Below are 26,157 nucleotides of genomic sequence, written 5' to 3' on the forward strand. Positions count from 1 at the left end.
CGTGTTGATGTTGCACCACCTGAACCTGCGCCCTTTTTAAAGGTGCTGCGTGCTGCATTTTCACATCCATAAATTAATGCTACATTAATTTCATTAGAGTAATTGTAAGCAAAATGACAGTGAGTAAATGAGACATAACAAACAACACTGGCAGACTCTACTGGTCTGCTAAAAAGCTAACTGACATTTGGCCCTCTGGGTGCAGAAACATGATCACTTTTGCTTACAAGTGCATTGCAAAAAATTAGGATGTGAACAAGTTGAATATTATTGTCAGATATTTCAGAAAATGACAATGTTATATATTCTAGACTCATTATATAAAGTAAATGTTTCAAGCATTTTTTTTATTATAATTTTGATAATTACAGCCTACCACTCAAAAAAAAAAAAAAAAAAAAAAAAAAACATATTAAAATATGTCATTTCAAACCATTACATGTATTCTTCATAAATACCATGAATCTCTCAGTCTGGCTCACTACACACAACCACAATCATGGAGCAGACTGATGACGTGAGAGTTGTCAAGTAGACGCTCAATGACAGCCTCCGCAAGGAGGGTAAGCCACAGAAGGTAATTTTTGAAAGGGCTGACTATTTGCAGAGTGCTGTAACACATTCGCGAAATGCCGACTGGAAGGGAAAAGTATGGTAGGAAAAGATGCAGAAGCAACAGGGATGGCCTCATCTTGGGGAAGATTGTCAAACAAAGCCAGTTCAAGAAGCTGGGGAGCTTCAAGAAGTGGACTGAGGGTGGAGTCAGCACAGGCGGCATGGTGACTTAGTGGTTAGCAGTGCTGCCTCACAGCAAGAAGGGCATGGATTCGATTCCCACCTGTGGCCTGTTCTGTGTGGAGTATGCATGTTCTCCCTGTGTTTGCATGGGTTTCCTCCCACATTTAAAGACAGGCAGGTTAGGTGAATTGGAAACTTTATAATTTTCCAGGCCTCCCTTGCAAAAGAGGTCTCAATATCAATGGGACTAACCTGGTTAAATAAAGGTTAAATTAAAATTAAATTCAACAGCCACCATGCACAGATATGTCCAGGGCACAGGTTATAAGTGTTGCATTGCCAGAAGCTTCTCACCAGCACAAAGGAAATAAGAACTGGCCATTTGCTCAGCGGCCCAAAGTTCTTCATCAAGATAAAAATAAATTTTACATTTCATTTGGAAATCAAGGTCCCAAAGTGTAGAGGAAGAGTGGAGAGGCACAGAATCCAACTTGAAGTCCAGAGTGAAGTTTCCACAGTTAGTGATGATTTGGCTCCATGTCATCTGCTGTTGTTGGTCCACTGTGTTTTATCACGTCCAAAGTCAAAGCAGCCAGCTATCAGGAAATTTTTGGCCACTTCATGCTTCCATCTGCTGACAAGGTTAATGGAGATGCTGATTTCCTTTTCCAGCAGGACTTGGTACGTGGCCATAGGTTAAAAAAGTAAAGCCCTTCAACTTCTCCCTTGTTTCACTCAGGGTTGCCACAGCAAATCTGAGGTGGGTCTACATGTTGATTTGACACAAGTTTTACATTAGGGACAGAATAGTCCTCCCCCTGGGGGGCATTGAACTGGGAACTTTTTGTATTTGAAACAAGTGCACTAACTGTTTGGCCATCAGCCCTGCCCAGTGGTTGGATTGAGCTTAGGTAATATTCTAATATTTCGAAATATGCATTTTCTATTTATTTATTTTTTTTTTTGAGTTGCAGGCCACAATTTCCAAAATTAAAATAAAAAAAAGCTTGTAACATTTGAACTTATTGAAAATATTGAACTATGGGTATTTCACAACATTCAACACATGTCTGTGTAACACATAGGATAAAAATAATAATAATAATAATTATAATAGATAAAGATTTTCTGGATATTCTCGCTCCCACTGCAGATTGGAGATTTTCTGCTTTCGAGAAAATTACGTTGATTATATTATTTCAATCAATTCAATTCAATTTTTTTTTTATATAGCGCCAAATCACAACAAACAGTTGCCCCAAGGCGCTTTATATTGTAAGGCAGGCCATACAATAATTATGTAAAACCCCAACAGTCAAAACAACCCGCTGTGAGCAAGCACTTGGCTACAGTGGGAAGGAAAAACTCCCTTTTAACAGGAAGAAACCTCCAGCAGAACCAGGCTCAGGGAGGGGCAGTCTTCTGCTGGGACTGGTTGGGGCTGAGGGAGAGAACCAGGAAAAAGACATGCTGTGGAGGGGAGCAGAGATCGATCACTAATGATTAAATGCAGAGTGGTGCATACAGAGCAAAAAGAGAAAGAAACAATGCATCATGGCAACCCCCCAGCAGTCTACGTCTATAGCAGCATAACTAAGGGATGGTTCAGGGTCACCTGATCCAGCCCTAACTATAAGCTTTAGCAAAAAGGAAAGTTTTAAGCCTAATCTTAAAAGTAGAGAGGGTGTCTGTCTCCCTGATCTGAATTGGGAGCTGGTTCCACAGGAGAGGAGCCTGAAAGCTGAAGGCTCTGCCTCCCATTCTACTCTTACAAACCCTAGGAACTACAAGTAAGCCTGCAGTCTGAGAGCGAAGCGCTCTATTGGGGTGATATGGTACTACGAGGTCCCTAAGATAAGATGGGACCTGATTATTCAAAACCTTATAAGTAAGAAGAAGAATTTTAAATTCTATTCTAGAATTAACAGGAAGCCAATGAAGAGAGGCCAATATGGGTGAGATATGCTCTCTCCTTCTAGTCCCCGTCAGTACTCTAGCTGCAGCATTTTGAATTAACTGAAGGCTTTTTAGGGAACTTTTAGGACAACCTGATAATAATAAATTACAATAGTCCAGCCTAGAGGAAATAAATGCATGAATTAGTTTTTCAGCATCACTCTGAGACAAGACCTTTCTGATTTTAGAGATATTGCGTAAATGCAAAAAAGCAGTCCTACATATTTGTTTAATATGCGCTTTGAATGACATATCCTGATCAAAAATGACTCCAAGATTTCTCACAGTATTACTAGAGGTCAGGGTAATGCCATCCAGAGTAAGGATCTGGTTAGACACCATGTTTCTAAGATTTGTGGGGCCAAGTACAATAACTTCAGTTTTATCTGAGTTTAAAAGCAGGAAATTAGAGGTCATCCATGTCTTTATGTCTGTAAGACAATCCTGCAGTTTAGCTAATTGGTGTGTGTCCTCTGGCTTCATGGATAGATAAAGCTGGGTATCATCTGCGTAACAATGAAAATTTAAGCAATACCGTCTAATAATACTGCCTAAGGGAAGCATGTATAAAGTGAATAAAATTGGTCCTAGCACAGAACCTTGTGGAACTCCATAATTAACTTTAGTCTGTGAAGAAGATTCCCCATTTACATGAACAAATTGTATGTACAAATTTAATGGCACAAGGCAGAACTGTTGCAAAATGGTACCAGACAGAGAGAATAAACCATATGATCAGAGCAGGTCAGCATTGCAGGATCAGTACTCTTACATCACAACAACAAAAGGGAGGTGGGTTTGAACCCAACCAGGACAGCTCTGGCGGATGCACGGGTGTCTAAAATGTGATCATAAGGCTTCACAGCACATCTGACGGATTGCTTTGATGCAAACGGGACAGAAACAAGCTCTGCTATAGTCATTTATAATGAGAATGCAAAGTGATTCAAGCAGATGATAAATTACTGTTGAAACTACAAGATCCATCTTTAAACTCTAAGATGTCATGCCTGAATGTCACTGCACTGTCACGCTGAGACATATACACAGTAGAGTGTGAGCCTGGGCATTTTTCCACATGCATTAAACCATCCTATATATAAAAAGAGGTGAAGCATGAGTGAGAACTGTATATGACCCGCGTAGGACAAATGAAACCTGAACACCGACAAGCTGGATAACAATTTGGGTGTTTATTATATCAGATTTTTGGGGGCTGAGCGGTGGTTCTTATAAAGATTTTGCTTTGATCTAGCCATTAAAAATTAAGAAACACTTATTTCCTCAGTAATCATGGATTAACTCGCCCTAACATCCTCAAGCTAACTGCTACAAATGTTAACGCCGTTAGCATCTTACCGACAAGCTCAAAATTCAACCACTACATTGAAAGATGAAGCATAAATGATTTATAAATATGCAAATAGGAGGCAGATAACATCATGGATTACAATTTATATTTCAGAACAATGTTTCTTTAATCTTATTTGACAAACCATTATTAAATTTCTGCATAATTGGTGTGAACAGGGGTGTAATAATGTATTGTGATTTGTATCCACATGTACACCACCTTTTGCATTTTGCAGAGGGTGACTGAAGAAAAAGAAGAGGAATCAGTGGTTGCTGTACAACAAATTTATGCTAAATGACTGGAAGACATTCGCAAAAGATGGCAATATTGCACAAAACTCTGAGTAACTTCATCCTGCAGAAGGGGGAGGAATTATACAGTCTGATAGCCACAGGTAGGAAAGACCTTCTGTGGTGTTCTGTGGTGCACCTCAGTGGTCTCAATCTATGGCTGGAGGTGATCTGATACACAGTAAAATCACCAGTTTAAAACTAATGCTGACAGTGTTAAATTAACACTGCCAGTGTACATATGGTCTTACTCTGGTCAGAGTGGGACCATATACTGGTGATTTTACTGTGTAGGATGTCAGAGTGGCATGCAGTGGATAGAAGGTGTTGTCCAGGATGCTGAGCAGTTTCCTCAACATCCTCCTCTCTGACATCTCCACCACAGACTCCAGCTCAACACCCAGGATAGAGCCAACCCTCCTGATGAGCTTGTTGAGTCAGTTCATGTCAGCTGCCTTCAGCCTAACATTGAAAGATCTGAGCCTCCTGAGAAAGTACAGTCAGCTCTGACCTTTCTTATACATAGCATCTGTGTTTACAGTCCAGCCCAATTTGTTGTCTATGCAGACACCTAGGCACTTGTAGTAGTCCACAATGTCCACCTCTTGGTCCATGATCTGTATATCTAAACATGGTGTGTCACAGGACTTAACTGCCCTCCAATGTGTCCACAAAAAATGACGCGCTTCAAACTCCACCCTCACTCACCTGAGCACTTCATTGTTGTTGCTTGAGATTGAGTTCTTCTTGTCAGGAGCTCCATGGCACTCAGACTTCAACACGGTTTGGGGCCCACGATCCATCATCATGGTGGATGTTGCCATAGTGATTATTGCCACGCCGTCACGTACGCGGGCTTCTAGACCATAATCCCACTCATCATAGGACACAGAGAGCAGACCTGGATGAACATGGTAAGGACAGCAAGGAAAGTAATCAGAATAAGCATGCAAAGAAAGCAATAGACAAAGAAGAAATGTTTTATTAAAAAAGGAACACAAAATAATTAAAGGCATGAGAGGAAGAGAGAGGAATAGAACTTTAGGTTAGACAGGAGAGACTGGCAGATGGGAGGAATTTAAACCAGAAAGAGACGGGGATAACTCTGCAAGGATATACACACTATGTACATTTGAACACAGTCCAAGAGACAGAAAACACTGTTTGTTGACTCAGACAGCAGATGAACATCATTCCCATCCACGTCTGAATAAATGCTTATCACACTGCTGTGTTTGTCCATCTGTACATCTGAAGCACTGTTTGTCTCTCTTTGGTGGCCTTTGTTCTGTCCGTATATCTGTTTCTGTCACTTATCTGTCTTGAGTTCCATTTTTGTTTGTTCCTGTACATTTATTGTCGCTCTCTCTCTCTGTATGTCTCCTTGACAATGTCTCCTTGTACTCTTCCAACCATCCATCAGGCCATTCAACCATTTGCCAGGATGTCTTGTCCTTCCTACTGCTCCTCTCGACAGTTGATCACTATGAAGCGAGTAGATGGACCGTACACGAAGGCTCTGACTTTTTATAGGCACGGTTGAGTCCATGGCCGTGTGGGATTGGCTGATTTAACATTTATTTATCTGGGGAGGGTTTGGTGAAAGTACATGTTCACACTATCGCACAAACTTAAAGCCACTAAGTGGAATTTTTATTCACAGGTCCAACTGGACCTAAAACCCTGACACAAAAATATTCAAAACTTCAACAGGTCTACCGTTCACACTCAGCTCCCCAGTGTAGATAAATCTACACTCATCTAAAGGCTCGTTTATGATCTATTTATGTACGTAAATCTATCCATGTGATTCAAATGATGTAACTGTCACTGCTCACATACTTTATGTTAAGCATCATTTCCAGTAGAGGGCACTGTACAGGCTCAAAAGTGTGTGTTTTAGGGATGGGTATCGAGAACCGGTTCCTTTCAGGTATCGTTAAGAAATGATTCGATCCACCGACATCGATAAGCTTTGTGCTTAACGATTCTGTTATCGGTCCTTCAGAGTGGCCGTTGTTTTGGCGGGTGTTTGTCAGGAAAATGAGCATTTCTCTACATTGATTACAGACCCTGCAGCGGGTCCTTAATCAACTTTTCTGCCGCGCGGCTTTGCTTTGAACCTTGAACCAATCGAAGCGTGGTTCGCAGATTGAAGCAATGCTTCGGTCGATTGCTTCGTTTATTTCTTTCGCTTAATTTTCCTCCGCTAAAACCCTAAAGAGCATACGTCTGTGAGTATTATTTACCTTTTCTATGTTAAACCGACCTGTTATGGTCTTCTGAAACAGTTGACAGATGTATTTTATAACTTAAAAACGGGAGCGATGCTAACGCGTTAGCATGTCTATGGCATTTTCAAAGTTAAAAGTTAGCATTTAGCAATTGCAGCCGTCATCACGTTCGGGTGCATTTATTTTCAAATTGTAATATTCCTTAAATTTATTTTTGCTTATATATTAATAATCTGATGATTATTATATACAATTTTAGAGAAAGAGACAAAAAGAACCTGAATAGAAACACAACAGAAAATATATAATAGCAACTAACATAAATAAATAAATAAATACATACAGAAATAAATGTTTCCTGTGAACACCTAGTGACTCTCACACCTCCATTTCATCCCTGTCTTATTTAAGTTTAATGACAGTTTGTTTCGGTCAAACCGTATTTTCAGTTTGTTAATTTCTTCAGTGATTTCCTCCAGAACTTTCTGCTAAACTAGAAAACTGCTGCATCCTTGTAAGAGCAGAATACTACTGGAATGAATTTGAATAAGGAAAGTTGTATTTTTTTTTCTCACCTAAATGGATGCTGCACTCACTCCAGTTTATTGTCTGGAATAGTCCCAGATGCATTTCAGAGCTTCTAGAATTCAAACATTTTCGTGCAGGTGGTGTTGGGGGGTAATTTTGGGTTTTCAGCTTTTTTTGTTTTTCACCACTTTCGTGATTCACTTTTGTGCGAATTAAAGTTACTAACTGGGACTCCTGTCTCGTTGCGACAAAGAAACGAGAATCGTCCTCCGTTCTGTTCACACAGCTCCAAATGTTGCGCGGCTCTCTGACAAGTCAAGATAGAACGATAGAATTCAGTCTGAATAACTTCAAAGCGAAACACAGTTTTGTTTATTTTTATTTATGTCCAGAGATCAAGGATACAGTGACCAATTTCTTATTTATTTACTTTAAGACTCAAGGAAATACATAGAAAACCTGTAAAGCCTACTTTTAGTACAAAATTCACGAGGTATCGATAAGGGAATTGATAAGGAATCGGATCGATAAGCAGAATCGATAATGGCATCGATATCGATAAAACCTTATCAATACCCATCCCTAGTGTGTTTAGCGCTGAATGTAATTGAGGTGTAAGACTCAGGGCTATCATTTCTAAACACTGTACAGAATTGCCCATTCAATCAGTATATGTCAAAGCAGTTTTTATAGCTGTGTTGACAGAAGCTGTGGGCTATTAACCAAAGGGTCATGGGTTTAATCCCCAAGTTTTGAAATGTCCTCAAACCAGACATTTGACTCCTAAAATATCCAGGTTTGTAGCACTTTTATCTTTTATTTATAAAGATGTAGACAAAGAAGAAGAAAATGGAAGACTGTGCACTGGAGCACTTAAGTTCAAGTTCATGCCAAATTTAAAAATATATTTTAAAGTTTGCTGCTTCTGCCCCTTTATCTCACAGCACAGCTCATGTTAATTGTTTCTACCTCAGCACACATGCAATTGTCAGTTGAGTCATAAGTAGATATGGGCAAAAACATAAGCCTCTCAGTGAAAGAAATATGGAGAAATTCACTGAGTATAATGTTATAATGCATAAATTAAACCAACGTGACATTTAAAAAATGAGCTTTGCAAACGTTAGACTGGCATTATTGATAACACAATTAACTCATGACAAATTGTCATTGTCATTGTGAAGACACATCGCACGCTGCTTAGCATCTCTCGTTATTCAATTTTCAATTACATCTTTGATTCATTGTTGTCTAAAGATAAGTATATTGAATTTGTGATAAGATTCGAGGTATATTACTGTATTCTGGACATGGCTGTTACCTTCTGAATTTCAATCATGGTAATTGTTCGTTCAGGTCACCAGTATGTTATTGATCTGGTCTGATCACAGAGGTGGGTATAGCTAACCTAAAAGTTACTGCTAAACACTATACCTTTTACTGCATTAATTTAGCTTTGGCTATTTTCAGTAGGCCTGAAAAACAGCCCGACTGAAAATAGTTTTAAGCCTAATCTTAAAAGTAGAGAGGGTGTCTGTCTCCCTGATCTGAATTGGGAGCTGGTTCCACAGGAGAGGAGCCTGAAAGCTGAAGGCTCTGCCTCCCATTCTACTCTTACAAACCCTAGGAACTACAAGTAAGCCTGCAGTCTGAGAGCGAAGCGCTCTATTGGGGTGATATGGTACTACGAGGTCCCTAAGATAAGATGGGACCTGATTATTCAAAACCTTATAAGTAAGAAGAAGAATTTTAAATTCTATTCTAGAATTAACAGGAAGCCAATGAAGAGAGGCCAATATGGGTGAGATATGCTCTCTCCTTCTAGTCCCCGTCAGTACTCTAGCTGCAGCATTTTGAATTAACTGAAGGCTTTTCAGGGAACTTTTAGGACAACCTGATAATAATGAATTACAATAGTCCAGCCTAGAGGAAATAAATGCATGAATTAGTTTTTCAGCATCACTCTGAGACAAGACCTTTCTGATTTTAGAGATATTGCGTAAATGCAAAAAAGCAGTCCTACATATTTGTTTAATATGCACTTTGAATGACATATCCTGATCAAAAATGACTCCAAGATTTCTCACAGTATTACTAGAGGTCAGGGTAATGCCATCCAGAGTAAGGATCTGGTTAGACACCATGTTTCTAAGATTTGTGGGGCCAAGTACAATAACTTCAGTTTTATCTGAGTTTAAAAGCAGGAAATTAGAGGTCATCCATGTCTTTATGTCTGTAAGACAATCCTGCAGTTTAGCTAATTGGTGTGTGTCCTCTGGCTTCATGGATAGATAAAGCTGGGATAAAGATGATCAAACAAGTATAATTTGAGGGTTTACAAAGGTTTTTAACCGTTAAATTTTAGTCACACAAACAGCTAACTAAATTTAGAATTGGTCCTCTAATGGTTTTCAAAGTTAGCTGAAAAGCTAATCCACTAATGACAAATGTTACCTTCGCTAATTAGCTGTTTAGCTGAACTGTACCTGCCCACTGCCTGAACCTGTCAAATTAATCTTTTTGCCGCATTCAGGAGTGTCTTGCTCAAGAGTTACCACATGTTAACCAAGAAAAAAGCAAATATGCTCAGTCTGATTTCTCCAGCATGTGTAGAAATTATAACTGGACCATCCCTGGTCAAAAGCTGTCTTGTTTGTCCTTTAAGCCCTTATGACTTTTAAAAATGAGCGATAATCGATCACAGTGGTCTGGATTCAGGGTCACACATCTCTTGGCGACCACGTTGTTGGGAAAGTGTCGGTACACGGACCCACAACAGGGGGCGCAAAGGAACGGACAATGGAGTAGGTCAAATAACAACACTTTACTGTTGTGAATGTGCACAACAAATACAACAGATTACAACAATAGATCAGAATCAATCCACAAAGGTGTCGTGTGGGCAGGCTCGAAGATAGGAGACACCTGTCCAAAGCAGAACCGGAACCACACGTTTTCCTCCGCCACCAGACCCCGGGAATACTGGAGCCGCCAAGTCCCGAACTCCCAGGTGGCCACTGCCTCCGCGTGTCGGACCTGGTACTGCTGGCGAGGAACAAAAACACAATTAAAGGTGGGCGCGTTTGCACCCAGTAATCCACACGGCAGGAAAGCTACCTCCACCTCTCGTTGGAAAAAAGGTCTGTTATCACTCACAAAAGTCACAAAAGGTTACTGTCAAGCAGTCAGCTGAGAATATTACCTTCCAGGTAGAACGATATCTCGGCAAAGAGGTGGAGACGTCGTCCTGCTGATGTACCCCTGCTGATTGGTAACAGCTGTTGCAGGTGATGCGTGACAGCTGTCACCCTAGCTGCTCCTGTGAGGCGGCTGCGCCCTCTGGTGCCTGGAGCCCGCACTCCAGGCAGGGCGCCCTCTGGTGGTGGGCCAGCAGTACCTCCTCTTCTGGCGGCCCACACAACACACGTCCCTGCTCCCACCACAAATCCTCTGGATATCTATATCTCCATCTGTCCTTTAATGTGTCCACGTGTCCACCAGTCTGCATTTATCTGGCTGTGTATGAGCACTCATTCAGCCTGCTTCAGTGTCACTGGGCAGAAACAGACAGCAGCCTGGCAACCTGCCTTCCTCACGGGGCCTCAGTGCTGACAGCCTGGGCCCTCCAGGACCACATCTAATGTCACAAACTGTTGACACTTCCTCACTGCTCACTCACTCACACTGCTTGCTCCTTTTTACGCTGGAAAAATTTTTCTTTTTCTGTCGACATCTTTGGGAACTGCTGCTCGGCGTGTATAAATTCCTGTATCTCTCAGGACGTGTTTAAATGTCACAACACAGACATGTCAGCTGGCTGCATTACAAGTGAACAGGGCTGCAGCTGCAAAGTCTTTTTCTGGCCTGTAAACTTCTTACTGATTCTGTTTAAAGTCAAATCCTGTGTGCCTACAAACAAACAGTAACACAAACATAAGCAAATATCACAGACATACAGTAACTATATATGCGGTTTCAGTCACTGCATGTACTCATGTTCTGGTTTGTTCATGTATGACCAAAGCAGATGGTCACCCCACTGAGTCTGGTCTGCTTGAGATTTCTTCCTATATTAAAAAAATGCAGGAGGAGATTTTATTACTACTGTCACCAATGTGCTTGCTCATGGAGTGGGTAAGGTCTGGAGTCTAGACAAGCTATTTCCCCTTCACACATAACATGACTGAAGCCGACTAGCGCATGAAGGAGGAACTGCATGCAAGTCGTGAAAAATCGAAGCTGCCTCCAACACCTGTCACTACAACTATTCACGCACACCAGTGGTTGAAAGACAGAGAGTGCCCTGTGAGAGCCCATTTGATCCCTCTCGCGGCAGGTGTTGGCCAAATTCCAGTGCTTAAATTCCAATTTAAGTGCTTAAACCGGTGGGCTTGTAACCAGAGGATCCTTGGTTCAAATCCTTGTCAGACTGCAACATTACTCAGGGCCCTTGGGCAAGATCCTTATTCCCCAAATTGCCCCTGGTGTATAATGAGCTCCTTGCATGGCAGCACCGTGACATCAGTGTGTGAGTGTGTGAAAGGATGAATGTGAGGCATCACTGTAAAGCTCTTTGACCATGAAAGCACCATATAAATGCAGTCCATTTATTTTATTATTAATGACATTTATGTCATTTTAAGCTTTATTAGAAAGTTAAAAATCAAACATTTTAAAAATGTATTTTAATTACCGCTCATTGCCCATAGGCAGTGCCCTCATGGCTCATCAGAGACCGCAACCCACACTTTGGGAAGCATTGGTTTCGACCTTTCTCATGTGTCACTGTTTGACCTGACTTGTGTTGTTATTTGGCACTGTATAAATCAGTTGAATTGAAATGAATAACTGGGCAGTTGGTTGGGGACTGTAAAGTCAGAATACCCATATTACTTGCTGTTTTTGGAAATTGTTTATGATTATCAGATTTGATGGTTACAATAGTGGTGTCAGTACAACATGTCAGGACAATCATGAAGCATGTTTGTACTGGTGACACATGAACTGCTTAATGTTCTGGCAAGTTTTAATCAGTGTTTTGATAAAAATGTCATGTGAAGAGTGAAGAGCAACCTAATTAGTATATATGCAAATGTAATTTTATTTGTGTCAACATAAAGTCTCCAGGACACAGATAACCACAAATGGTGATAGCCCTGTTCAAGACTAAGATCTAGGCTTTCATTGACTTCCTGGACTCAGCCATCCAAAGTGTAACTACACATGGTGAAAGTGTTGAACCTGTAGTGACATTCTCTTATCTTAGCATTGACATTTATGTCTCTGGTCCTTGGCCTTTGAGATGAAGAGACTGCTGGGAAAAATAGTGTTGAGGATCTCAGTGGCTGGAAAAAGTCAAGTGGGTGACCGTGTTTCCCCCAGCTGCACCAGATAGATGGTAACTATTGAGAAGTAGAGATGGACCGGTAATCTGCTTGGGTGATTGCCTTCCAGGAAGAAAGGCAATTCCATGATGTGCTGGGTGTGGCAAAAATGGATGCTCCTAGACATGACCTGAACATAATAACTGTATCTTCTGAATAAATTGCCTACAAGGACAAGGGATACATCTATGTGCAGCCCATCTTATTTTTGCCAAAAGTTAACTTCTCAAATGAATAAGCAGTCGAGACCTTGCCACACATTTGAGCAGCTTTTGTCACCATCTAGCGAACAATGTGAGCATTTCAGGGCTTCTGTTCATATCCTACTTGAAACCCAAAATACAGTAAAAATGGCATTTATAAATGACCTCCCAGTATTAATGTATAAAAATTTAGATTTTGCAAGTTTTAAGGTTCTTGAGTTTTAGGGTGGAGAAGGTTTTGCCGTACGGACGCACAGAAGGACAGAGATTTCTCTTGACAAGCGCATTTTACAGTTGTGAATAAAGTTTCAATCCCAAAGCATTCTTGGGGGAAAAACGTGTTGTTCGTTAATATGCAAATATTTTATGCACTTTATCATGAAGCTGTATAACTGGTGATACAAAATGCAAAGCTTGCACTGTGCACAGTTTTCTCCAATCACAGCCAGAGAAGCCTATAACTTCTTCTGGGCTGTCTGGGTGCCTTGGAGGCTTTCCTCACTCTTCTCCTTCTTGCACAGTCACTCCATACAGATTTACCACAGAGTGCCATACTATTTGTATTTCTTCATAATTGATGTAAATAAAGTCCAAGACATATTCATTGACTTGGAAATGTTCATGCATCCATCCCCTGACTTGTCTTAAGAAAACTGGCAATAATAAAGGATTATTAACTGAGCAAGCGAGGTTAATAATTTGTTCATTATATGTCTGTTCGGAGCTGTGTTTTCATCTTGTTGGTCTTCATTTTGCATGTCCACTTCGAGCTCTTTTGCTGCTAATTCCTCTAATTCAAACTTGTCAATGTAATAAAATTTACTCGCTCATAATTTCTTTGTTTGCTTTTTGTTTGGTTTATTTCGTACTGTGAAAATTGTAAACAAAGTTGCAAATCTGATATGCGATTCAGACTGAATATCAGACTGGAAATCAGCCAATCAAAGTGTGCGTACCGTTGTAGCCATATAATAAAACTGATTATTTACAGGCATTGTAACAAAGCGTTCCATTACTTACGCAACCAATCATCTTGTCTTTTATGTTTTTAATAAAAAATATTTTTATATTAAAAATATATTCAATATATTAAAAATCTAATATTTTTAAGGAAAATTATTTTCGAAATTTGTATTTTTTGTACACTCTAAGAAATAAAACATTGAATTTAATTGATAAAGTTAAGGTAACTTTTTGGATGGCACTCTGGCTTCCTCATCAGCTCCAGAGGAAATACCTATGGTCTAAGCATCATGTGTATCCATGTTTTGTTAATGATTTTCATTTAGTCACAAGAATGTGGCCACACATAGATAATATGAAGTCAATAAACACAGTTATTACTTGAATCTGATATGCAGTATAAGCATTTGGTTTTCTTCAATAAAATTTCCTTTGCTGTTAGACTATGACATTACATTTAGAAATATTCCCTAGCTGTTCATTACATATGAAGAGAACGACTGATGTTTCGCCGCTCTGCCATTATGTTCCCGATAAACACTCCTATGATGATTCATTGTTAACTGAAGGAGGTTCACTGCTTGAGCATCAGTATATGCAGCCATGTTCAGTTAGACAATACAGGAACAAGGCACATATGTCTCTATGACAACCTAAATCAAATGACATTTTAATGTGCATTATATAAGCAATTTGTATTTTATCAAAACTAATACAACTGCAATTTTGAAAAAAAGTACACTCACAAAACAGAGGACATTCAGAAATCTCATAAAAAACCAATACTCCTGTAATATGATATGTCTACAAACCAGGAAAAATACACACACTATTTGACTCCAAACACCCATTATTTTCTGATACAATTAACCAGGAATCACATTTCGCAGACAAATATGCAATCACACAAACACAGATGCTGTTGGTGAAAAAACAACAAAGACAAAAAAAAAAGACCTGAGATAAAAAGTGTAAGTTACAGAGCTCAAACAAACATGGTCACGTTGTGTAAAATCTCCCATTTCACTGTAACACAACCACAAAATACCAACAAATAACCAGGCTCTTACGTCCAGGAGAAATGTAAGGGCTGTTCTTTGGTTTGTTCCCCCACAGTGCATAAAACAGACTGAAGTTGCAGAAAGCTGCATTAGCTCTCCTGGTGGTAACATCACCAGCAGTTAAAGGTTTGAGTCCCACTGGGAGCTGGCCTTTCTCTGACAGCTGGGCCAGACAGATTGCATGAGCATGTTTAGTGGTTAATACATCCAAAATTCTAAGCTATTTAATTTTCAGCTTTGACCTTCAAAGGTTACAATGACCTTCAGTTGTGTTGTGGTAGAAGAATGAAAAAGCAGTGCTTCCTCACAACCTCTTCAGAAAAGTCTTTATCTTCTTTTGGAATATAGGAAAATAGAAGTTTCAAACTGAGTAAGTGGAAATTAATATTGGAAAAGCGCACTGTTCTTTATGAGGGCTTTCATAGATTTCAACAACTACAAGGTCAAAATCAACTGTATCAAATCTTTTTGAACAATGATCCACATTTATGTTTTTAGCTCTACGTTACGATTTGAAAAGCCAGCATTTTTGACTGTTGCTTCATTTTCAGTAAAGTTACTAGTCTAGTCTAATCTGTACAAAAGTCAACAAAACAATATTGTTGTTGTTGACCATGAACAATAGAGGATTAAACTGTTTTTCTGTGATGTTTTCATTTAAAAGGAATAGAATTTCTTTAAATGTACTGACGAATTACACTCTCAAAAAAAGTATTTTTTTTTTTTAATTGTAAGGTAGTGACTTCCAAAGTGTGGGCTACGGCCAACCTGGTGGGCCTCAAAGGTACTACGGGGGTACCATGAGACGTCATTAAAAATAAATAAATAAAAACTTTGATTTTCAATTTGAAATAAAATTTAAAATGACCTAAAAGATTTGCTTACTTTGAAATGTAACTGTCATGGCCATGCTTTCTGTCTTTTCTTTCTTCCTTCCTGTTTTATTTTGACAATCTTGTGTATGTTTCTGTTGTTTTCTTCCTGTTCTTCTTACCTGTTTCTCATTTTGTTAATCACCTACTAGTCTACTTAAATCGCTTTCTCCAGCTTCTTAGTGTCTGTATGCCTGGTGCCTCTCAAGTCTTCCAGTGATTGTATTTCCTAGGTATTGACCTTTCCTACCTTTTGAGTGTTTTGGGGGTTTTCGTGACCCATTTTGGACTCATTGACCACTGTGTACCTGCATCTTTGTACTGAAAACAGCACTTTGTCCTCACCCAGCTGTGTTGTTCTCCGCTGTGGGGTCCTCTGTCATGCTAAATCAATTACAGCCATCAGAAGCAATAAAACAAAGCCATGGTATTTAAATTAAGTATCATTTGAATCCTAGTTTTACATAATATATGAGGAAGTACTCATCTTAGTCTCATGTATTGATCAAAACTGTGATTAAAGCTCTTGTGTGTGTGTGTGTGTGTGTGTGTGTGTGTGTGTGTGTGTGTGTGTGTGTGTGTGTGTGTGTGTGTGTGTGTGTGTGTGTGGGAGGGGGAGTTTGGCCTAGAGGATTTTCAGATTTCAAAGTGGGCCTTGGAGATCGTAAATACCGTGTTTACTCTAATAAACTCCCCGAGGCATAAAATTTTCATGAAGGGGAGCGTTTATTAACAATTGTTTGCGTACGCATGTATGCATGCATGCTGTATATAGTACGGCCTTATGATACATACATACATGCATACTGCATGCAAGAGAAGCATGCAGAAATGTTGTTTTTCTGCATGCAGTAGCTGCTACACAATTACATAAAATGGCACAGCGAGAATGTTTTTACGCTAAAAGTTGTGAAAGAAGCAGAAGAGAAGGGGAAGCACCATGCCACTCGGATTTTCCTAGTCGATAAGAAACGCATCCGGGAATGATGTAGGAACAAGGATAAGCTTGCAACCCTGACAAAAACAGCAAAACGGCTCCCTGGTTGGGGAGGAACAGCCGGCGGTCGCGTGACAGGGAGAGGTCTGAAACCAGAACAGACTTGATGAGATTTCGTGGCAATCAGGTAGGACTCTTTCATTTTCATTTTGCTCTGATCTCTCAGGAATTCACAATTTCACAAAATGCAATGTGACAAAAAAGATTCGGGGGGGGGGGGCGCTTTTATTAGAAAGGGAACGTGTATTAGAGTAAATACGGTAGCTGTTGTACCGTATTTACCGTATTGAGTTTATTCAATTTAAGAACATTAGTTGGCTCAACACTGGTTAACACAATTCAAAGTCACACTGTACATTAAATCTGAGCAACGTACATTTATCGTTCAGGTCAATGCAAATTCATAAACAAGCCTCGTGAAGAGAGAACGTTTTTGTCACTGCAGATTGTTTGAACACCTTCTTCACACTCCTTCGTCGAGTCAGGACTGTGAGCAATTTGGGGTTCAGTATCTTGCTCAAGGACACTTTGGCACATACTGTAGTTTCACAAATCCATTGGATTATGAATGACCTGCTTTACTCCCCAAGCAACAGTTGCCAAACAGTACATCTACTACACATAAATCTTTTTTGTATTTGTTGGAGTAGATTTCACTATTATTTTGAAAAATAGTTAACATTTGTGTTTATAATATTATGTGCTTATAACATTATTTATATGCTGGGACATGCCCAGCCCCAATTTAACAGCAGCATGCACTCGTGCCATGCATGGCTGCATTCTACAGAATAGCCTTGGGTTCTGGTTGGCAACCACCCAGGCAGAACACCAGTACATCCTCACCTAAAAAAAAGCCATCTGTAAAAAGCTTACTGCAGGCAAGTGATATGTGGACAAACCCTTGGTCTTTTTGGTAGTACCTGGAGCCCTCAGCACTGAGGTACGTACATGGTAGATCATGGTCAGGTAAATGCACCCCACGGCCATTGTGCTGTAGCTGACATTCTTAGACAATGCAACGGCTTAGCTAAGTCTCCTTATGTAACCCTTCATTTGACACAAAATCACTCTAGCTGCACCCAAGGATTCTCTGAAGACACATACTACCAAACACATCCAATAGTCACCTTCGATCACTGGTGAGAGCCCAAGTCTCACAACCATAAGTTAAGACTGAAAGCACAAGGAGCTTTGTTCTGCAAAGATTCCAGCGATGCGAAACACCTCTGCCCAGCAACTTCATGACTCCAAAAGTAATTCACAAGTGTCTTTCAAGCTCCCAGAGAAATGAGTGTCACTGCCAACATGTTACTTTGTTAACAAGAGCAAGACTTTCTGCACATACCAACACAATGCTGATGGCTATTAACTAGTAAGTCAACTGAAGCCTGGTTCTTAGTATTAATCCAGGACAATCACAAACACAGACTGAGTCATCACTCAGCTTCTCAAGTGTTGTATCGACTCCACGGAGATCACATCATCATCTGCAAAGTCAAGGTCAGTGAACTGTCAATGATGGTTCTCAGTCAACCAGGTAGTTGATATCCAGAAATTTACTCAACAGCAAGTAGACTTCTTATTTTCAACAGGATATTTTTTAGAAGTTTTTAATAACTTATTCTGTTTTATTATTATTATTATTATTATTAAGCGGTGGAAAAGTGGTGAAGAATCTTAAAGACCAACAACAAGATCAGTTGCAGTAGACTGACCTATATAAGGTCAAAGCAGTACAATTGGCAGTTTTAATGATGTGATTCATGCTTTTTTTTTAGCAAGATCCCTTATCTCATCCTCCTTTCATTGGCTGGTTGAAATTAGCTTTGTTTTTCAAGCTTGTCCATCAGCACCTTACACACCACCTACAACACTACCAAATCGTAACATTCCATCCTTTTCCTTCCGTTATACAGTGCTGTGTTTATAGGCTTTACCTATATTATACTCTTAAGTAAATGGTTTTGTCTAACATCACGTGACATTGTTGTTATTGATGACTTTATTAAGCTATAAGGATAAACCATGAAAGGGCATCTAATTCTTAGAGAAGGATCTTCTTTGCTGGGTTTTTTTTTTTTTTTTGCAAGCAGTTTCTGCCAAATTTCACTCAATAACCATTTACTTGAAGTACACAAAGTGTTTCTGCCTGAAATTCATTCAGGGTACTTTGAATAAACATCTTGAATAAACATCATACTAACACAGCATGTAATGAAACTGTTGTAGTTTCAAAATGTTTAGGATCAGACATCAAATCAATCACAGAGGTTACAAAAGCAGATCTCATTTTAATTTAGTTTTCTAGTTATTTCTTACCTGTAGGAAACTCTGCAGGTACAACAACAGTGTCGCCAGCCACCAGCGAGGGCACTATCCATGTGTAGCCATAGCCAGTGATACCGACAGAGTGGGCCACCTCAAAGATAGTGTTGGCCTCCTCTTTTGTGCAGTAGAGCAGTATGACGGGGCTCTGCAACTTCTTCAGCTGGTTCTGAATCTTTGAATCACCATCATCTACAGACATGTCAAGTAGTAAAACCTCTTCCAGTTCCCAGCCAACGAAGCTGTTCTCAATGGTGCTTCGAATCTGGATAGGGTTAGAGGACAAAGATTCCTATTATAGTGGTAAGACAGCCATTTGAATATTATCAATGAGTGTCCAAACACTGAAGCTACACCACTTATCTGACATAGTACTCTCATGTCATCTTTACTGTGATGTGAAATGCCATTTTTGCAAATGCATCACTGATAGACGCATATAGTACAACGTTGACATTTTCTCAAAATAACAGTGCAGGAAGTCCTTCTGACTATTGTGAAGCGTATTCAGTGCAATGTAAGGATTCACACATTTAATAATGCCGTCATTTCACAATATATTGGTTTGATAGTGCTACAGGGCGGATGATTCAATATGTTCACAAAGCATCCCGGCAAGCAAGAGCTTTTTCAAATCAGACCATGTTCATGACACCCATCACATAACACAGCTAAACAAGTTAGCTTGGATAACCGCTAATTGGCTAACTGAAAAGTTAACTGTCATCTATCTACAAAGCAAGAAGCGTTTGTGTGTGGGTATGTGGCTCGCATATCTCTCTGACTGTCTGTCAGATCAACCCCAGCTTTCAGATATGGCTTGCACATGGCACAATGATGTGCACCCTTTATTGTGAAAATTTTGGGGATTATTTATTTTGATTAACATTGTAACATTCGTACTTTCAAGATGGCGTGGCTCACTGATGTTACTGGTAGCAAAGTTAAACAACATCAGATAGTTCATGTTGCTCACACTGTTTCACAATAAAATTTTTAATGCCAGCGTCCCAGCAAATACTTTTACCGTGAAAGGCATGCTGTCAGTGTTCCTTGTGACAGAGTTTAACTTGACAACACTGAGCAGATGGTAGCTAAAATTTGCTTTTTGAAAAGATCAACAAATTTTCCACTATTTGTAAATTTAAAAGTACATATGCTGAATAAAATATTATATTTTCCCACAATTTGTACAACGTTTCATTAAGTATGTAAAATGAATAAATATTTGAATATTTGTTGTGAGTTCAAGTTTAAATAAACTGTGTTCAGGAGGTGGGATACTGATTTGCTGTTTCAAATATTCTAAATGTCCTTTTCAATTTTGCTTGACTCTCTTCTAATAACTTGTTTAATAGGAATACTTTTATTTTCATATAATTGATCATAAAACTGATTTTTTAAAACAATATGAAATACTATATTCAAACAATAATATAATATAACGTAAGTACAGCTCTTTCTACATCCCACCTTCAAACACAGCCTCATACGACCATCCATGAGAAATCTACTTAAGCTCCCAATTTTCTGTGGGAATACAAACTTCCCACGGGCACTGCACTAGTAACGTAAAACTGTTAAACCACTAAAACATGCAGCTAGGTACCAATAACCCCTAACCGCTATGAAATTTGCTTTGGTTTGATATTTTTTTTAGCTCTAATTGAGGTTTCCAAAAAACCTTAGCAAGTCAAGATCAGATGATGATCAAGATGCACCTTAATAATTAAATGAAGAGATTAAATTAAACAGCAGTGTACATTCAACATATAGTTTATTCCCAGTACAGAAACTAATTAAAAAAGAAACATTAAGAAACAAAAATATACATGCAAACAATGTTTCAGATGATGCTTGTTATCTTCATACAATGTTTCAGTTTCACTTATTGGATCAATACCTAAGCTCCAACTGGTGCAAACATACATTACATTGCTTGTTATATTCTATTGTTCTTACCAGCATGCTTATTTTATGTTATTTCACCCCCCCCCCCCCCCCCCAACCACTTATATTTAGATATTTTATACTTAGTTATTTATATATACACTCAACAAAAATATAAACGCAACACTTTTGGTTTTGCTCCCATTTTGTATGAGATGAACTCAAAGATCTAAAACTTTTTCCACATACACAATATCACCATTTCCCTCAAATATTGTTCACAAACCAGTCTAAATCTGTGATAGTGAGCACTTCTCCTTTGCTGAGATAATCCATCCCACCTCACAGGTGTGCCATACCAAGATGCTGATTAGACACCATGATTAGTGCACAGGTGTGCCTTAGACCGTCCACAATAAAAGGCCACTCTGAAAGGTGCAGTTTTGTTTTATTGGGGGGGATACCAGTCAGTATCTGGTGTGACCACCATTTGCCTCATGCAGTGCAACACATCTCCTTCGCATAGAGCTGATCAGGTTGTCAATTGTGGCCTGTGGAATGTTGGTCCACTCCTCTTCAATGGCTGTGCGAAGTTGCTGGATATTGGCAGGAACTGGTACACGCTGTCGTATATGCCGGTCCAGCGCATCCCAGACATGCTCAATGGGTGACATGTCCGGTGAGTATGCCGGCCATGCAAGAACTGGGACATTTTCAGCTTCCAAGAATTGTGTACAGATCCTTGCAACATGGCGCCGTGCATTATCCTGCTGCAACATGAGGTGATGTTCTTGGATGTATGGCACAACAATGGGCCTCAGGATCTCGTCACGGTATCTCTGTGCATTCAAAATGCCATCAATAAAATGCACCTGTGTTCTTCGTCCATAACAGAGGCCTGCCCATACCATAACCCCACCGCCACCATGTGCCACTCGATCCACAACATTGACATCAGAAAACCGCTCACCCACACGACGCCACACACGCTGTCTGCCATCTGCCCTGGACAGTGTGAACCAGGATTCATCCATGAAGAGAACACCTCTCCAACGTGCCAAACGCCAGCGAATGTGATTATTTGCCCACTCAAGTCGGTTACGACGACGAACTGGAGTCAGTGCGAGACCCTGATGAGGACAGAGCATGCAGATGAGCTTTCCTGAGACGGTTTCTGACAGTTTGTGCAGAAATTCTTTGGTTATGCAAACCGATTGTTTCAGCAGCTGTCCGAGTGGCTGGTCTCAGACGATCTTGGAGGTGAACATGCTGGATGTGGAGGTCCTGGGCTGGTGTGGTTACACGTGGTCTGCGGTTGTGAGGCTGGTTGGATGTACTGCCAAATTCTCTGAAACGCCTTTGGAGACGGCTTATGGTAGAGAAATGAACATTCAATATACGAGCAACAGCTCTGGTTGACATTCCTGCTGTCAGCATGCCAACTGCACGCTCCCTCAAATCTTGCGACATCTGTGGCATTGTGCTGTGTGATAAAACTGCACCTTTCAGAGTGGCCTTTTATTGTGGACAGTCTAAGGCACACCTGTGCACTAATCATGGTGTCTAATCAGCATCTTGATATGGCACACCTGTGAGGTGGGATGGATTATCTCAGCAAAGGAGAAGTGCTCACTATCACAGATTTAGACTGGTTTGTGAACAATATTTGAGGGAAATGGTGATATTGTGTATGTGGAAAAAGTTTTAGATCTTTGAGTTCATCTCATACAAAATGGGAGCAAAACCAAAAGTGTTGCGTTTATATTTTTGTTGAGTGTATATTAGGGCATCCAGTGTGGGCAGTGTCACAGTGTTTCATTTTTCTCACATTTCGTTGTGTTACAGTCTTGTTCCAAAATGGATGAAATTCATTTGTTTCCTCAAAATTCTACACAACACCCCATAATGACAAATGTGAAAAAGTGGTGTGTGTTTTTTTTTAAAGATTTTTATAAATTAATTAAAAATTTAAAAACTAAGAAATCACACGTACATAAGTATTCACAGCCTTTACCATGAAGCTCAAAACTGAACTCAGTTGTATCCTGTTTTCGCTTGAGATGTTTCTACAGCTTAATTGGAATCCACCTGGGGTAAATTCAGTTGATTGGACATGATTTGTAAAGGCACACACCTGTCTACATATAAAGACCCACAGTTGACAGTGCATCTCAGAGCACAAACCAAGCATGAAGTCAAAGGAATTGTCTGTTGACCTCTAAGACAGGATTGTCTTGAGGCATACAGGGTGGTCCAAAAAAAATGCCCTATTTTCTTTTTGATCTCATTTTTTAATCAGATGAGATATTTTGAAAATTCTTTCACCAAGCATTAGCAGAATGATGGGAGATTATGTCCTTCAAATCTGATAGAAATTGAAACATTTTTGGTGGTCTGTCCTTAATAGTTGATAATATGTTCTATCCAGGCTCCTCTTTGAATGTGAGGCATAATTGTAAAGTGCTTTGAGCGTCTGATACAGATGGAATAGTGCTATATAAATGCAGTCCATTTTGTTGGGGAAGTGTAGTGACACGGACCCACAATGGGGGGTGTAAATGAACGGACAATGAAAGAGTCGAATATGAACACTTTACTGTTGTGAATGAGCACAACCACAACACAGAGGAATGTGAAATTTTGCAAACAGTCAATCACAAGGGTGACGTGTGGGCAGGCTCGAGGATAGAAGACGTCTGTCCTGAGATGAACCGGAACCACACGATTTCCTCCGCCACCGAACCCGGAGAATACTGGAGCCGCCAAGTCCCGAGTCCCCAGGTGGCCACCGTCTTCGAAGGTCGGATCTGGTACTGCTGGCAGGGAGCAGAGACAATAAGATATGGGTGTGTGCACACCCAGTAACAACAACGATGGAGAGTCCACCTCCACCTCTAACACACACTCGTGCAGCTCCTGTCTCAGTACTTATCTGGTGGGGAAGTAAAGCGAAGCTGTCGCCGGTCACGCCAATCCCCAGATAACGCTCCGCAGGAAAACAGCTGCAAAAACGAGTTCACTAAACAAAGTTAATATGACAAAGATCTAGGCTGAGAACGTTACCTTAACGGTTCGACGATATCTCGGCAATGAGGTGGAGATGGCGTCCGGGTTTTATGGAGTGAGATGATGAAGCATGGATGGGTGACAGCTGTCAAGAGATAATGAGTGACAGCTGTCACCCCGGGCTGTGTCCGTGGCGGCAGCGCCCTCTCGTGCCTTCAGGCAGGGCGCCCTCTGGTGGTGGGCCAGCAGTACCTCCTCTTCTGGCGGCCCACACAACACATTTACCATTTACCATTTATCAGATTTGAAGGACATAATCTCTCATCATTCTGCTAATGTTTGGTGAAAGAATTTTCAAAATATCTCATCTGAGTAAAAAATTAGATCAAAAGAAAATAGGGCGTTTTTTTTTTTTTGGTTTTGTTTTTTTTTGACCACCCTGTAAATCTGGGGAAGGGTACAGAAATATTTATACTGCTTTGAAAGTCCCAAATGAGCACAGTGGCCTCCATCATCCATAAAAGGAAGTATGTTCATGACACCCATCACATAACACAGCTAAACAAGTTAGCTTGGATAACTGCCAACATCCGCACACGTCCGCAATTATCCGCAGAGGCACGTTTTTCCGTTGTCAGGATTTTTGAGCTGCACAAAATTTTGGTTGCGGATGGCAGCTGCCTTACATATGCAATACATACTCAATACATACACAATCTATATATCTATATATCCACCGTTATCCACTGATATCCTCAACTGACGGGGAATTGCGGCTTGGCAGCGGACTGGGACAGTGTGTAAAATGGATATATAGCTTGCCTATCACATCCACATCACAGACTAAATTAAACTGTAGCAAATGCATACAGATTGGCCATGAATAAAGCATTGGTATTACGTCTGCTTTGCATCTGATTTGTGGACGCATAACAAACACTTCACGTAAACCCAAAGTACTATATAAATGTGGCAGAAATCGACATACTTGCCAGTCATTGCCAGTCTAGCTGTGGAGACGTACAGATGTAGTTGTGGATCCCCAAAGACGTAGTGTGAGAGTTGCTGCCATCCAACAACATACCAATCAACTTGTCCAAGTCCAGCAATTGCTCCAGAGGCTGTGGTGTTGGTGTGAATAGTGATGCCGAAAGGCCCGAGTGTGCTTCTTTTATGACCGCAATGCAGATGCTGTGCATGCGCAATACAACCGCTGTTGCCGCAACACGTGTGCGATGCATTCTCAATACATCTGTAATATGTCCGTGACAATAGCAATGCGTCCGATCCATTTCCTCAATACCTGCGAAATACAGCCATGATTGTTCAGCATATATTCGCTATACATTATTAATATATCCATAAGTCATACTAAGTAATTTGTCATTTCTGCCCAGTTTTGTGGCGGACAACAAGGAACACCCGACATCTGTATACTCAATTCATGCGCAATTAATCCTCTCCCCAGTGGGACCGGGCCTTTAGCCAAGATGACGGTTGCATGCATGTTATTCTGAAACAGTGTGGATAACTCCATTTGATCTGACAGTGTGTGTAGAGGAAAAACAACCAGAAGATGCATTTTTCGGCAACCTGCATTTTGCAGCTGCTGAGATCTGTGTGCCCTATTTTATTTAGGCAAGATGACTGTTACAAGAATGAAATTCAGATTTGTCACTTAAAACAGCAACTTGTTATGTGGATAACTCCATTTGATCCTGAAGTACCTGTAGTGTAACAACAAGCAGAGGATGCATTTTCCATTTTGTCAGGGGTGTGTTTTGTATTTTGATGTGGTATTGTTTAGTTTGGTCTCTGATTGGCCTGATGAGAGTAGGCTGATTCTACATTATGTGAATCACTGTCACCTGTGTAACGAGTCTCTGTGTCTTTTTGCTGGCTTGCTCTCTGATGCTGTGTTTTATGCCTGATGAAGATCTGTACAATCACGACATTGTTAAAACAGTTTGCAGATCCTTTTTGTGATTAATTCTTCAATATGAGTTTTTGAGCTAGCACTTGCATAAGTTGAGGGATGTGTGTATCCTGCACTTTGCATGCATTTTCCAGCAACCATCAGCTGCAAAGAACAATTTATAGACATACAATAAGTATTTTACTTTGACTAAAGGCCACTGAAAATCCCACAGGCACAGGTTAATGATTATTTCTGGCTACACGCCTGGTGCCCACCACTGATCACACATACCGTATCTAATGCAGTGTTTGCATGTGATTGTCGTCAGGTGATAAACGCTGTTCCTGCTTCGTGCTCGCTCAGCGGCTGCATACATCTTTGCACACAGCCTAACAACGTGCACCGCCATGGCACACAGCCATATTCTCACCATGA

General features: G+C 40.2%; 1 protein-coding gene across 1 annotated transcript in view; it reads right to left on the reverse strand.

The window, feature by feature from the left end:
- LOC117528025 (glutamate receptor ionotropic, NMDA 2B-like) overlaps positions 1 to 26,157 on the reverse strand; it is a 378,003-nt gene that overhangs the window by 138,080 nt on the left and 213,766 nt on the right. The window contains exons 5-6 of the mRNA XM_034190545.1: positions 18,903 to 19,173; positions 5,047 to 5,239 (exon numbers count right to left, since the gene is read on the reverse strand). Of these exons, the coding sequence (XP_034046436.1) occupies positions 5,047 to 5,239; positions 18,903 to 19,173 (464 nt within the window). The remainder of the gene's footprint in view (positions 1 to 5,046; positions 5,240 to 18,902; positions 19,174 to 26,157) is intronic.

This window comes from Thalassophryne amazonica, chromosome 16 (assembly GCF_902500255.1).
Source record: "Thalassophryne amazonica chromosome 16, fThaAma1.1, whole genome shotgun sequence".
NCBI classification, from domain to species: domain Eukaryota; kingdom Metazoa; phylum Chordata; class Actinopteri; order Batrachoidiformes; family Batrachoididae; genus Thalassophryne; species Thalassophryne amazonica.